Here is a 16,301-nt window from a genome sequence, read left to right as displayed (position 1 = left end):
TTTTCGTCCATAAATGATTTATAAACTAAGTTTAATAAATAATCGAGAACCAATAACACACGATCATCTGATCCCTATATTATTATAGTAGTCCCTTTACTATGGGAACCAGAAACTGATATATAAATTTATACAGGTTCACAGAGCAAAGAACCTATTAGACACGCAATTTTTCGGCTGATGTGGAAATCGAACTCACAGCATCTAGTAGTTTAGTAACGGATCTCACGTATATGATATTATTATGATATCGATTCGATTTTGTTTAATTCAGAAATGTGAAAGTGCTTGTTTGCATCACTGCTAAGTGACTTTTAGTTATGGTTTAGTATGATATTTACGAGTCCTGCTTGTGGTTCAAATCAATTTTCCTTGGTAGGCGAAACGCGCTCGTCAGTTCTTATTGTCTTAATCAGAAGATAGGATTGTTTTCCGAAACCCATAACCATCACAGCGGGAAAGCCGCCACCGACCTTGAATCATGAGATCGAAGTTTCAATATGACGGTTGTTGTGCGTTTTAAACTATTACTGCTTCGCAGGAGAAATAGGAAGAATAATAGTACCCGTGCCAGCTCACGATACGGTCATTGTATTTGTGTTAGCGATAAGGTCGTCCTTTGTGCTTTGTTTAAAAAGTAAAAACTTATTTGACTGTGATGTACAATAAGCATACTTTGGTATACTTTTATGCTGGCATTGCTGATGTCCTTGAGCTACAGTGACCTTTCATAAAAAAAATTGTCGTTTCCGCAGTGCGAACTTGTCTTAAGGCAGACTAGGCCCAAGCCTTGTGCGGACCAAATATTAGAGGTCGCTAATCTGCGAGGTATCTATTCGATATTAGTGAGAACAAAATTGACTACTGAGCAATAAAGTTTGTACGGAACAGGCAGAGAAATTTTAGAGGTCGTTACGCCAGACACCAAACCCCGCCGTCACATTTCTACTCCACTAAATTAACAGAGGTTAATTAATAGCTTTTTACTACCAAACAGTCTAGAACAGACAAAAAAGGCGACGTGTCCTCGTCTGTGTGGTCGTAAATCTTCGACACCCAAAAAAACGGAATCAGAAGGGATAACAATGAAATAAAACAACTTATTTTAATACAAGTATATTAATGTATCATTATGAATGCCGTATAAATATTTAAAAATGTAAACAGTGATAAAATTCATATTTCAACTGCTTAAACACAACTTAGGAAATTAAATTTCAAACACTCTGAACTAATAAAATTTGAAACCGTATGACAAACGTCACTGCAACTTATTAGCGTAACTAGAAACAACATTACACAAATAAATACTATTTTATTGTAACATTTAATAAGCAGGTACCATGTTAAATCTCTGTTGTGTGGTATAAATTTTAAATGAATATTTGGATAGTTCCAAGAAAACTCAAACAACGCTACCAGCAACTGTCTCTTGTGTATAATAATAAAAAACTTGGCCCCGCTGTTCGAAAGGGATCCACAAAAACTGGATTTTATTGTAAATTCTTAAAATGCGTTACATGTAAATTATAAGATTCGCGATTCAAATAAAGACCCACTTACAAATTGCAGTCTTAGTACTGATCGCAATGTACCCACCCTCAAAAATAATCAAAAAGTCGTCATTAAATGGTGTTTTCCTTGGAATGCAATTCGGCGTTAAATACGCATACAAGATTACGCTACAGTATTGTATATTTATTAATTAAATATAACATTTACTTATTATTAAGAAAGAATGCGAAGGTACCCCGTGTACAAAACGAAACACCTTGAGCATTATCCTACTTATAGTAAACATGCTACTTTTATTTAGATTATTCATAATAATAATATATTACTTAAAATTGATGACGACAAAGATGACATCACACACAGAATTTGGCAACTGCGACGAACACTTCACTCTTAAGTTTACTGTCATTAGTAATTTATTACTTTTACGTTGAATAAAATGTTTGTAAACCTTTTTTGAAATTTATTTTGTTTTAGGGTTTCTCTTAGGTTCAAATATTTTTCATTCACATATTTTCTTAACATGTTATAATATACCGGTGTTCATACTGATTAAATATGTATTTAAAGATTAAATCTACGACTTCACCACGCACTACAACTATCAAACACTCGCACGTTACATTAAATTAGTTAAAAATTATATACAAGTTACATCTAAATACATAGGTACTTAAAAACCTATATTAGACTTGATGAAATAATCGTCTTGTTATTTTTATGGCCTCTTGATTTTCACTTTGCGAGTTGCTGTATTTTAATTTATTATTTGTAATTCTGAATCGATACATAAAATTTGTTTTATTTTAAACTTTACAGGCCGTTATTATTTCGTGTAGTCTACACGGGAATTAAGGCTCACAGTGCCGAAATATCGAGAATATGTTAAAGGTGAAAACTGTTGTAAGAATAACTATGACATTAATAACTTTAGCTAACACAGTAGCATATAATTTATTATTATCGTAACTTTATTCACCACGGTAATGTGAGTACAGAGTTGAATATGAATCTCAAAAATTCCAAGGTCCAATGTGAAAGACTAATTCTCTTTTGTGATAATATATTTCCTTTTCCACCTACGACACGGAAATACTTATTTGCTACTGATTGGTTATTATTATAATATATTTTTTTCGGCTCATTATATTTTTCTGGATCAACTTTTTAAAATTCTAAATGTTTATATTGTTGTCAAGCATTTTAATTCATGAGTTGTGGATTTTTATTAAGCTTATTACTCATTTCAATTCTTGATTATCAACCCTAGTTATCCAAGTAATAAATCGATTACGACTCAAGACGGAATCAGCTCACAATTTCGAATTTCAAATATTTTAAAATGAAACGATGCACAACCCTATTAATGATAATGTCAAGTTCCCAATAAAATATTCACCTAATCAACAAATTTGAGCTAAACGATACATACAATCATGTTTTGTTTGTTATAATAATTGAAACAAGTCAACGATTGTAATATAAAACTAGACGTCTTTCATAGAATACGGAAACGTAAATAATATTTCGTCGTATCTGTATTTATTTAGTTCGGTCGACGTTAGTGTTGAGAACGTCAAGCATAACTTTATCGATATCTTTTTAACGAAATATGCTCGGAGACAAATTATTGATAATATTAGGGCAAAGGATTAGAGCGATTTATGTACGTTTATACTTCATTCTTGATACTTGATTTGAAATCTAATGTAATATCGTTTTAATTTTTTCGAGTTTTCGCGTAGGTAGTGTAAAGTTGGCACGTTTAATATGATAAAAGCAGCACATCATTAATTTGTCTCCAAGTGTACACTGTCGTTGGTTGTTTAACTCGGGTGCTGGGCGACCTTGCGGAGCCTGTAGCCGCCAGTGCCGCGTACAGTGTAAAGCACAACGACGGCAACAGCAACCACACTCATTCCGATAGCGTTGATAACGATCGCTTCAGGTTCCAAAAGCGGGTACTGCTCGCTCCTGCGTGTCCGATTACACGGATAATTGTTAGAAATAATCGCCAACACACAGTTTCTTGTCGAGTCAATCTAATTCCATACAAATTTTTTTTTAATTGCTTAGGTGGGTGGACGAGCTCACAGCCCACCTGGTATTAAGTGGTTGCTGGAACCCCTAGACATTTGCGACGTAAATGCGCCACCCACCTTGAGATATCAGTTCTACGGTCTCAAGTATAGTTACAACGGCTGCCCCGCCCTTCAAACCGAAACGCGTTACTGCTTCACGGCAGAAATAGGCAGGGTGGTGGTACCTACCCGCGCGGACTCACAAGAGGTCCTACCACCAGTATTGTATATATTTTACTGATTGATCTATATCTCGACAAGAAACTGCTATATAGTGGTGTAATTAGTAGGTGTTAAAGAAGCCTTTAAATAATACATAATCATATATTTTATATTAACAGGGAATTTAAATTTAGAAATTAGTTAGTTAAAAATCGTATAGTACTTGTGAAGTTTAATCTAATTTAATACTTTTAGATTTAAGGCACACTAAGAGTAGATAGATATACGTTAAAGAGAAATTAAATCAAAATTACCTACATTTCTATACGGAATATGATTATATCAAAACTTTTTTTATTATTATATTTTTTTAAGTTTTTTTATAACTCGAAAATGAGCGACACACGAAATTAACTGTTTTCCCTGTTGTAGAGTTTTATTTTGACTTTCAATTAGAATGTTCAATGACATCCAAATTCTAATTGATGATTTTATTGAAAACACCAACAATAAAGGACTTTACGTACAAAGATAATGCAACAAACAGAAGCAGCACATACAAAACCAAGCGATGTCTTATGTATTACATAACGAATTATGCAGAAATGAAATAATGAACAGCGCTAATCATCAAACATCGATTTATTTTTGATGCAATAAAACACAATGCCACTTAAAAAATATTTGGTCTGATACAGACCGAAGCATTTCAACAACAACAACAAAAAAACGGCACATATCCTCGTTACATTGGTCCTTAGTGTTCTAACATGCCTCGCAAATTAAATACAAAGAAATTAGATGCAAATAAATTTACCTACCTGATTAAAGTTATATCTTTCAGTTCAGTTCATAAAACGTTTGTTTCTCCGTTAAGTTTAATCTATAACTAGTAAATAGCTTTATTTAGGTATAATAATAACCTCATCTAAATCTCAAGATGTAACAAAGTGAGCCTCTGACATGCGTACTTAAATGCTATCAAAATAACACTACTTAAAAAAATAACGTAGATTTTATATTAATCTCTAACCTGCTATAATAAGCTAAAGCTATAGATTCGTTAAAAATAACTAAATTTTACAGCACTATAGTATATGCTAAACTAAACGATTTTAACTCTATTCGTTTTTTCAACCAAAATTGACACAAATCTAGTTTTTTTTTTTTTCTATCCAAAACCAAAATCATTGAAGTTTTTTTTTTTATCAAACTTCCTCTGCATTTTACATATAACGTAATTACTTATTAGGTCCATTCTACAAGTCCACAGAGGTCCTGGTGAGTCGTTCCCGTGCCTCTGCGGGTCGGAACTTTTCCCTCGACAAGATGTACATCACTACGCCGAGTATCGCAACCATAGAGACCCCGATCGCGTTTATTATTATTCCCTCGTCGACCAAGCCGCTGTATCGGTCCGCACTGCGAATACGCATACACAAGCAACTCACATACACAAGCTAAACGTAAAACACACATGGATATGTAAAGAAAAATGAACAGGCAAGCTACAAGGACGACTACATGCAAACATGCTAGCCTGAAACATTACTCAAAATCTAGGGATGCCCGTATAACAGTCAAAATACAATTATAAAAATGAAATGTCAAATAAGTTTTGATGTTGTATTTCTTGTTGTCAAACCATAATTTGATATGTGCAAAAACTCTATTTTGATTTTTTTATTTTATTGCCCTTGTAGGCAGACGAGCACACGGCCCACCTGATAGTGAGTGGTTACCGTCGCCCATGAACTTCAGCAATGCCAAAGGCAGAACCAAGCCGCTGCCTACTGAATATATGAAGGTGAATTTTTAAGAACTATATCAAATGAAAGCTATAGATAAATATTAAAGCTATAGACACATAACAGTTTTTTTTTATATGGTAGATAGGGCTGTGAACTATACGAAAAGGTCAAAAAGTAAAAATCTCAAAAAATGCACATAGCAGATTTTGGTTTGACAACGACGATTTTGAATTTAGAATAACGTAAACGGACATAGAGGAAATGATTTAAGTGAGAACGTTTTACATACCCGAGCGCAAAGATTGCCTTTTCAGTGAGTCCGGTGAGACAAGCAGCGACACCGAGTACGAAGGTCAGGATTCCAAAGGCGGCGTGGATCGGTACCAAGGAAGCGCGGAATCCAGCGGTGCCTTTATTGCAAATCAACAGTAGGAGGAAGCTAAAGAAGCCGACTGCGTACTGGAAGACAGATAAGACAAAATTTTGACTAATCTGTGATTGCGCGGATGTTATCTTCGGGAACGCGAGGAGTGAAGTTGTGTGATTTGTTTTATTTTGTCTATTTAGTGTTTCTTCGGGTTTAAATGTGTAATAATGGTGGTTTATTAACCGTTTAATATCTGTGAAAGTGCACAAATGTGGGAAAATGAAACAAAGCCGCTGGACGTAACTTCTCGGGATCCTCCAAAAAGTCCACTGAAAAAATCTTAGTAAATGACCACCATTTTACTGAGATTAGATTTCATCTCATATCATCTCATTTAATTTCATCCCAGTTGATTAATGTCTCAAATTAATCATTTTCATTTCATTTCACTCCATAATATCATTTTTCATAAAATTAAGAATATACATTAAAATAAGACATGACTTAGAGGTCTCAGTTACCAGGTCATAAAATCTCTTAAAAAAAAAAAAACTTCTGTGAGTTTTAGCTGATCATCAAACTGTTCGTTATGCAGAATGTAAAATTACTGCAGATTAGGGTATATTACTGGTGGTAGGTGCACTTGTGAGTCCGCGCGGGTAGGTATCACCACCCTGCTTATTTCTGCAGTAATGCGTTTCGGTTTGAAGGGTGGAGCAGCTGTTGTAACTATACTGAGACCTTAGAACTTATATCTCAAGGTGGGTGGCGCATTTACATCGTAGAAGTCTATGGGCTCCAGTAACCACTTAACACCAGGTGAGCTGTGAGCTCGTCCACCCAACTAAGCAATAAAAAAAGGAGAAACCCAGCGGTTCCAGATAGTATGGATGAGCTGTACCTGTAATCCAAACAGTCCCATGGCGACGAAGCCAATCCAGCTGTGGAGCGAATAGAAGTTGTTGATGCCCTTCTTGTTGTGGTAGTCGAGGACAGCCAGGAAGCCGATAACGATGCACGGGAACGCTAACGCGTGGAAGATGGCGTGCAGCAGTTTGACATAGATGCGCCGGAAGCATCGACAGATACGGTACAAGAGCACGGCTGCAAGATTTAAAATATTTTTTTTTAGTAAAATCTCTTTGGATGAGTATTCGCAGAGTTGAGGTTTAAAAAAAATCTTTTATACTGTATAACTCGTCTTCTCGGATTAAAACTGTATAATCTCAAAACTTACTAAATTTTACAGGAGAATGTTTTCAAGGTTTAACATATGATATTTTTAATATTAATCATCTTTGCAACGTTAATTTTTTAGTTTTTACCAGTTACATTATCTATCTTTTAAAGTAAGATAAAATTATGTATTAATTTTGTTAATAGTAGTCAAAATATAGGTAAACTAAAAAAAAAAAACTAAAACTAAACTACGCTCTTTTGAAAATATTTATGAGAAAAATACTGGTGATACTAAATGATTCCGCCTATTAAGTCAATTTCGAATATTTTTGGAAATTGTACACTTTTAAAGCGAAAAGACGAAATGTTCTCGGGAGAGAAAGAAACTAGACGAGAAATAGAGATTTTAATCAAGAATATAAGTCATGCGTGAGTCCGGTAACAGAGTCGAAGTATCGCATGAACATTTACATTAACATTAACTCAATTTCGAATATTTTTTGGAAATTGTACACTTTTAATGCGTAAAGACGAAATATTGAAATTGCCGCCGAACTAAACTAAGCAAACTTTAACCGTAACAAATAACAAGGAAACCGCAGAACGTGACTCTTTGCAAAGCTCAGTCGGCTTTTCGGATGTTCTGTTTTCGAGATTTTCATTTTAGACTGAGGATTTTTTAAGACGAGGTTTAATTGTGTCGAATGATGCAACTATTCAATAATTCGGAATATTATACATAATAGTATATTTTCGTCTTAAATAAATACGTAGCCAATGCGTGTATGGAGATACTTCTGCTACGAAGGAATTGATGTTAGTTGATGTTGTACAGGGAAGCGTTGATGGTACAAGACCGCGCGGGAGGCCACCAATGCGGTGGACCGACCAAATTAAAACTGCAGTGGGAGGTCCCCTAAATGAGTGCAGTAGAATGGCCTCGAGCAGGGAGAGATGGCGCGACATCGTGAGACGCATCAAGTCTGCCCCTTCCAACACTACATGAAGATCACGACCACTCTGTCAAGAGTGACACGACTGAGAAGGAAGGAATAAAGACGTGCCCGCAAAATTACAAATTTTGGGAAGTATTTTAGTATTTGGGATGTGAGCTGGTTGGAAGTGCGTTTTGTTTAAAATAAATGTTTTTATTTTAATTTAATAAAATATTCGAATTCAAATTCGAAGACCGCTCCGGTACCATTTAACACCACGTGATCCGTGACGTCATGTATCTTATATCTCAAATTATATCTCAAGGTAGGTGGCGCATTTACGTCGTAGATGTCTATGGGCTCCAGTAACTATTTAACACCAGGTGGGCTGTGAGCTCGTCCACCGATCTAAGCAATAAAAAATTAAAAAAGCTTAGTAAAATACCTGTCATAGAAACTTACAGAAACCGCAGAATGTAACGAAACCGGCCACCATGAGAGTCGGGTGCAAGTTGAACTGCTTGTCTGGGGTGTCGTCGGCCCAGGCATATCCCCCGCGGTAGTAGAACACCCAGAAGATGGTCAGAGCGGAGACCCCAATGAGCAGCACCGTCGCCAAAGTGATCACGAGGGCATACTCGCACCACTCGCAGGCACCTCGCTCGTGGTCATCCGAGTCATAGGACCGACTGCGTTGGCTGTAAATTTAACAACAATTGTTACTGGCGGTAGAACCTCTTGTGAGTCCGCGCGGGTAAGTACCGCCACTCTGCTTATTTCAGCCGTGAAGCGTTTCGGTTTGAAGGGTGGGGCAGCCGTTGGCAATTATATTGAGCCCATAGAAGTCATATCTCAAGGTGTGTGGTGGCATTTACTATGGTCTATGGGCTCCGATAACCTCTTAACACCGTTTGGGCTGTGAGCTCGTTCACCCATCTGTGCAACAAAAATTAAATAAAAACATATATTTAAATAAGTCAAAATAAATATCGATTCATCACACTTATCGATTACAATATACATATATATTTAGATTATAAAAAATAAAAAGTCTCTCTCTAAAACACTACTGTTTTATGGATAACTTTCCAAATATTTATTTGTAGTAGCCACTGTTTTTTTTTACTCGTCTGCTCAAACCAGGAATACAATGTTCAGGCTTCATGTTCATCCACATATGTGAAATTCCGTATTACGTCGTAACTTTTAAATTCCTGAACAGATTTGGGCGTGTCAATGTTTAGTTGTCGTTAGAATTCGTCGTCATAGTTAATTCAGTAACACGGGCTATATTTGTTTGACTGTCATGTATCTCAGCATTGAATAGACAGATACACATCGCACAGGTAGGTAGCATCATCCTGCCTATTTCTGCCCGGAAGCAGTACTGCGTTTTGGTTTGAAGGGTGGGACATCCGTTGTACTGAACTGAGACTGGGTGGCGGCATTTACGTTGTAGATGTCTATGGGCTTCCGTAACCGCTTAACATCAGGTGGGCCGTGAGCTTGTCCACCTATGCAATAAAAAAAAACATTTGATAAAACCTGTTTTATAACGATTTTGGTTGGTTAGTGAAGTTTTTGGTCTCGTTTTTGGCGTTTCGATTTTTTGGATCTAACTATAATCGATCTAATACTACATATAAATCAGTACTATAAATAACCTATCCCGAAAATTTTAGCATTTAGTTACCTTTCAAATATAGCATTTGTAATTTCAATGTTTGAATGCATCCGAACTTATGTGCGCGAGAAATTAAATATACAAATTTTTTAAGCGCTAGTCACTACCATGTGTGAACGCCAGACATATTGTGATGTAAGGTCGAAATTTTAGATACTAAGCGCTGCAGCTTATACTGTTAGAATACATTAATATACATTATTTATAATAACTATGCATTTAATTGTGGTGGCACACGAAAAGAAAGAGGCTCAATTTTATTTGGCGGTGAAGTTAATGCTAATACAAAAAGAAATATAGCAAACGTAAAAACATCATAAGTCTTAAAATGTTGAAATCGGATAGCTTGATATTGATATCACGCACTCAATTTTCCTAAACAAAATATAATTAGGTACTTCACTAATAATTTCGATGTTGTTTTCATTGTTTCATACCCAGAGTATTTTTGGCCACATGATCATCCCATCTTCACATAACATGTCCATACCACGATAACCTACAAACTCTTTATTATACTTATACTAGCTGACCCGGCAGACTTCTTAGTGCCTCAATCGATAAATAAAAGACCTAAAATTTTGTATAATACAAACTTAAAACAAACAAAAGGAATTCGTCCGACGGGGGACACATCAAAGGAAAAACAAAATTGTCATTTTTATTTAATTCCGAGCATTTTTATATTTTTATATTTTAAACGTTCCCTGGACTTCCACAAATAATTCAAGACCAAAATTAGCTAAATCGGTCCAGCCGTTCTCGAGTTTTAGCGAGACTAACGAACAGCAATTCATTTTTATATATAGAGATGTAACTAGCGCTACTTTCAGACTTCCTCTTCGATCTGACGTCAAAATATCCAATTAAATATTGAAATTGCCCGATACGCAGAACGAGAGCTTAAGCCTACTTATTCCCAATACGTATCGAACCGGGTCGATAACTAGCTGAATAGGACATGTTCAAGGAACCCGTTTGATAGAAACGACTTATCTAAATCGACAGGTTTGTGAGGAAACCGCAGCTCCATTGATACTGTAATATCCACTAGAATTGTTTGGGCACAGAGTACAATCTACTCGTGGACAAGGCGTCGTTGTTCAAGCTAAGTCGTGTTGATATAAGATTGGTGATTGTATAAAGAATTTGTTTACAATCATTTAAATGTATGATTACTGGTTAATGCATAGCAATTCAGAATCAAATAAATATTTGTAGGTATTTAGTAGCTAAAAATCGAGAAGAGCTCAGAACTGTACAGAAACTGAACTTACTGTACTATCGATACTACGTACTGTAGAATGCTCGAGTGTACAGGATGCAGGGGGAGCCACGTCACGGAACGATAAGCACATTTTGTAAAATGTCTCCGTGTTCTATACCTAAACATTTCGAAAATATAGGACTGGAAAATATCTACTGGTGGTAGGACATCTTGAGAGTACTTGAGACCTTAGAACTTATATCTCAATTCGAGTGACGCATTTACGTTGTAGATGTCTATGGGCTCCTGTAACCATTTAACACCAGGTGGGTTGTGAGCTCGTCCACCCATCTAAGCAATAAATAAAAAGGACCATTTTGAACACAAAACTCACACTGTAATTCGTCGAATAGTTTTGTGTGATCAGCGCTTACTCGATTGACTATTCGTAAATTTACAATTGAATGGTATGGTATAATTTTCATTCCAATACGCATCAGGTAAAGATAAACAAAATATATTTTGTTTAAGTCTATGTTTATAAATAACAAGCGGCCCGCTCCGGCTCCGCTCGGGTCTTTAACAAAAATCTCAACGATATTTGACGTTGTTTTATTTTTTTTAAAAAAAGAACACTTAATGCGGCATCAAAAAAGATTATTATAGTCTATGTCACTCGGGAATAGTGTAGCTTCCAAACAATGAAATAATTTTTCAAATCGGTTCAGTAGTTTCGGAGCTAATTCAAATACAAACAAACAAACAAACAAACAAATCTTTCCTCTTTATAATATTAGTATAAGAAGTATAGATAAATATAAATTCTTAATATTAAACTACTTTCTAATAAGAAATATCTCGTCAAATTAGATTTTCCGCAAGGTTCGAAATTTTCGGAGGTCAATATTGAATTAGATAAATATCGCCACATCGAACGCAATGAAGGCTGTGCCTGATTTCGCAGGAACTTCCGCAGTTATTTCGCCAGGATTCGTGGACAAATAGCTTCGAGTTAATTTAAGTTAATTAAACCTCATTCATTATATTCATTGGATATGTTACTATATGAATCAATACTTGAATATAAAATTCTTGTTACTTTAAAATAAAAGCAGGTCTATTAAATTTGTATTATAGACAATCGTGTAAATATAAAATGTAGTCTATTTAAACGTTGATAAGAAACTTCAAAACTAACAGCGCAATGAGTTTATTAATACGCTATCTCAAACTTTAATTCCAACATTATTGAAATATAGCCTAATTGGATTCACAATCTTGACGGCCTCATGGTGTGACGACCTCATAATGGTGGCTCTTCAAATGCAGTACTAATGCAATTGGTCGGATCTTGCTGATAGCGATGGCATGTCATGTCATATCAAGGAGTATCTCTTTTGATCACCATCAATACAATCCCGAGTACCAATAAGGGTAGAGTCCGATTAATTATTTTCGTATCGTAATTAATTTGCTATTGACCGTAATATCCGTTACCGGTTGAAAATTAATAAAACGCTATAACTAAACTATACGAAAAAGTATCAATAATTAAAATGTATTGTTTTCATTGAATCGAATGCACATGAAATTAATTATTATATACGCTGAGTACAAAGTTATATTAAAGCCATCTATCTCTATAGCATTTATTAGTTTTGCTTCCATAGATATATTGCAAAAATGAATTACCGTTTTCAAAGATTTTTCGTTGTCTCAGAATTTACCTATTTGATGATACAAAAATGGTGAACTTTACAAAATTAGTTCAACCAATAAACTCAATGAAATCTCATTCGAACATAAACAAACGATGTATTTTAAAGTGGTCTTCAATTAATGTTATCCCTTCGTTACGTGAGTCAAAGGTCAACTTAATCCATTGATGCTTAAATTGGCGAAGTATCCTCTGTCTTTTCAAGGTAATGTGTACATACATTTATAATATGAATGAGGTTTTATTGGAGGTACATTAAAATTGTTGATAATACATGACGGAGCAGGCTGGTTCCATGGTGTTTTAAAATGATGACGTCAGAGTGGCTGACGCCATTCTCTTCATCATTATCATTGCCTTCCATAATGACAATAATTAACTCTTACTCTGACTCTTAACTTTAACTATTTTTAGTCAACTAAATAGTGACATTGCACCGACATATATATTTAATTATAATTATTCTAAAACAACTATTATTCTTAAATGTTCAAAAAAATCTATTGTGGATCCATTAAAAATAAGTTATGTAGATATTGCTTTTTTTTTAATTTAGATATTTAAATCGATATAAAACATCAAACCAAAAATTCTGTATTTTGTACTAAGTTAATATAAAAACGAAAAAGCACTAATATATTTTCTTAATTTTTTTTCGTTTACCTTATACAAGTTAAGCATTTTCCTCTAGTAAAGACAACGATGTCGGCAAAGAGAATAATTCCACTTATTTCGCCTTTCGCATTCTTTTGTGAGAACGCCAGGGGTAGAATGTTAAAAGTAATATTTGTGAAATAAAATTATGAAATTCCGTATTAAATAGTTTCATCTAAAACACGGAAATTCTAAGTAGCTATATAGGCTTTTTATAAGTAAACTAATGTAATTTTATCAATAATGTAAACCTCAATAAAAACCGATTTGTTTTAAAATATGATTTTTAGTTCTTTTTACATAGATTGAGTACATTTGGGTTGACAAACTATTCCAAAATCCTTTAAATACGACTGCAACGACTTACTTCCATTCTGTTTGTGCTACTGTTACTTCCCTTTTAGCGTATATTCTCAAATAGCTCATTCACGTAAGCTAACTTTTAAAGCAATACAAATAGCTAAAGTAACAAAACATATCTATGTAGCTTGCCACTTAGTTTGCTTTCTTTTAAACTAGGTTTTTAGAATACAAGTTTTTAGTGTAGCCGTGATAGACAAAATAAAATTTCGAAATGTAACAATTTTTTGTTATTATATGTATAGCGAAATAATAATAATAAAATATATTAATACAGTCAGATAAAATACGTTAAATTATGGTATTATATATAATTATTAGGTATTATTATAAAACTGAAGGAATTGAAGAGTCAACTCTTAATCACTAGCGTTTGCCATTGTTATTATTAAGCCAAAACTTAATATGTTACTGGCTATATTTACAAATTTTAATGTTAACACTATTAATCCCATTTGTAACAAAAAAAGAAGTATAAATAGACCAAGCTATTAAATAAGATGTGAGAACAAATTTCGCTAATTCAACTACTATTATAACCATAATGCGAGCATTATAAAGTATCACTTTCGTCTTTTTCTCTTAAATTCACACATTAGTTCAACAATCAAGAAATTTGTGCCGCACGATCTGATAAAGCACCCGTTCCCTTCTCTCCGATGGGCAGTGATTTCTAATTTAAAAAGCAGCCATCAAACTTGTTGCGTTTGATCTGGCAATGGGCCCAACGTAGAAATGTAGTAGTGCAGGGTCTAGAGACGAAAGCCAAGGGAGGGGGCCGGTCATCGACCCCACCGACCATGGTACTCCTGGCCTACATGTAACGAAAAGAGCGACATTACTTCACTCAACGTTTTTATGACAAGGTACTTACTATACGTGGAACTTTAGCTGTTTGAAACTGGAACGGTATTAAGAATTCTCTTCTATGTTCCTCTTCAAACAATTTTGACGGTACCAACGTTTAAATGCCCCGTTAAATTATCAACACACATGCGGAAAGTTCTCAGAACTTCACCTCTTGTTGTCGAGAGTCCTCTTGCAGCAATTAATGTTAGTAACTGCCGAGAGATCTTACAACCAACATAAATGGTAAGATTCAAACTTTATTAGCTTAACTATAAGGGTGATTTTACGACGTGCACTCCTTTGATCTATAATTAACGGAAGCAGTTGTGTAATTTAAAGACAGTTTTGACAGATGTAAAAGGATTACACGCAGACAAACAACCGCAGCCTTGTGAACTATAAAACTTCTGACTGACGCTTAACTGATTAGATAAAACTGTTGCATTATCAATGGTAGTTATTATATTTTTATTATGTAACACCATTACAATGGCCCAGTTATTGTAACAGCGAGACCACGGAACTGTAACGAAATAAAGAATTTGCCAAACCGTTCAAACGCCCTCCTTTCCAAACAGTTAAAACGTGTCACGGGTCGTTTGATTTACAGATACTTGTGAATTTTATCAATAAACACTTCCCTTGGTTAATGGGCAGCTTTGAATGCTCTGGTTTGGATAAATAATTTAAAACTATTGGCAATTACTTGAGAAGGTGAACTGGTTTACTTTGGTATAAAAGCAGAGGATATTATGTGACATTAGTCCCGTTATTATCAAAAGACAGAAGTATGCGTTTCCGGGTTGCTAGAGCTCTTAACGATTATACGTCCATAGCATCAGAATCCTGACCTTATTTACTAATTTAACCTCCGCTGATACTTATCCTGATTTATCAAGTAGCTACGTTCGTAATGGAATACCTACTTATGTTTATTGTTTTTCTTCCAAACTTAATCATCATTTGAACTACGCTTTCAAATAATGCATATGCCATATGCCTAGACGTACACATGCAATATTCCCCACTAGGAATGTATGAAAGCTGTCAATCGCGAGAGATGCCGCTATATGGGAAATGCTTTCGAAGTAAGATTGGAGAAAGTTACCTGAAATAACTTAATAAAACATTTTCGTACGACTTATGTTATTGCCAACTTTAAGATTGGCTTGTTTACATTATGATCACACACAATCGCGGCATTGTCAAGTCAAAAAATATACAATAATAGGTATAAAATATTTGGTTTCAAAATAAATAATTCATCATTAATAAAACTACACACAGTCTTGTCTATTATTGTTTAGTACACAAATAATTTTACAAAATCAAAATAGTCACAAAGTCGGTAAAAAAAAGTATACCAGATGCCGAATTTAATTTTTTATTAATTATTGTCATCCATATGTTTTATGTTTCACACATTTCTCTCTTTGAAGCTAGGGAACGGCTAATTAGATTATTTTATTATTACATAGGCGGCACTGAAAATTTCGAGAATTAACGAAGTGACACAACATTACTATTTAAAAATGTATTTATTGCTTTTCGAAGTATTCTCCGCGAAATTTGACACATTTTTCCATACGATGGAACCAATCATTGAAGCAACAATTCCATTCGGAAGTTGGGGTCTCCAAAATGGCCGTTTTGTAGGCGTCCACAGCTCTTCAGGTGATGAAAATCTCTGTCCACGCAATTTATTCTTTATTTTAGGGAAAGTATAGAAATCATTAGGGCTTAGGTCGGGGCTGTACGGCGGATGGTCTAATAATTCTATGTTTTCTTGCTCTAAAAACTCTTTTGTTCTGTGCGCGGTGTGAGAACTCGCATTGTCGTG

General features: G+C 34.7%; 1 protein-coding gene across 7 annotated transcripts in view; it reads right to left on the bottom strand.

The window, feature by feature from the left end:
- Positions 1-1,100: 1,100 nt before the first annotated feature.
- The window catches only part of nemy (cytochrome b561 family member no extended memory), a 76,449-nt gene continuing 61,248 nt past the window's right edge, over positions 1,101-16,301 (bottom strand). For 3 of the 7 annotated variants that reach the window (XM_028182101.2, XM_089730315.1, XM_089730313.1), the window contains 4 exons: positions 8,453-8,688; positions 6,778-6,980; positions 5,799-5,968; positions 1,101-3,489 (listed from right to left, as the gene is read on the bottom strand). In XM_028182101.2, coding sequence (XP_028037902.2) covers positions 3,342-3,489; positions 5,799-5,968; positions 6,778-6,980; positions 8,453-8,688 — 757 coding nt within the window. In that variant the 3' untranslated portion in view covers positions 1,101-3,341. Of the gene's footprint in view, positions 5,181-5,798; positions 5,969-6,777; positions 6,981-8,452; positions 8,689-16,301 lie in introns of all 7 variants that reach the window. The other 4 variants (XM_028182100.2, XM_028182103.2, XM_089730314.1 and 1 more) reach the window with 2 other exon arrangements.

Source organism: Bombyx mandarina, chromosome 10 (assembly GCF_030267445.1).
Source record: "Bombyx mandarina strain Sakado chromosome 10, ASM3026744v2".
Classification (NCBI taxonomy): domain Eukaryota; kingdom Metazoa; phylum Arthropoda; class Insecta; order Lepidoptera; family Bombycidae; genus Bombyx; species Bombyx mandarina.
The sequence above is the reverse complement of the archived record's forward strand: the minus strand, read 5'-3'. Positions and strand labels throughout refer to the sequence as shown.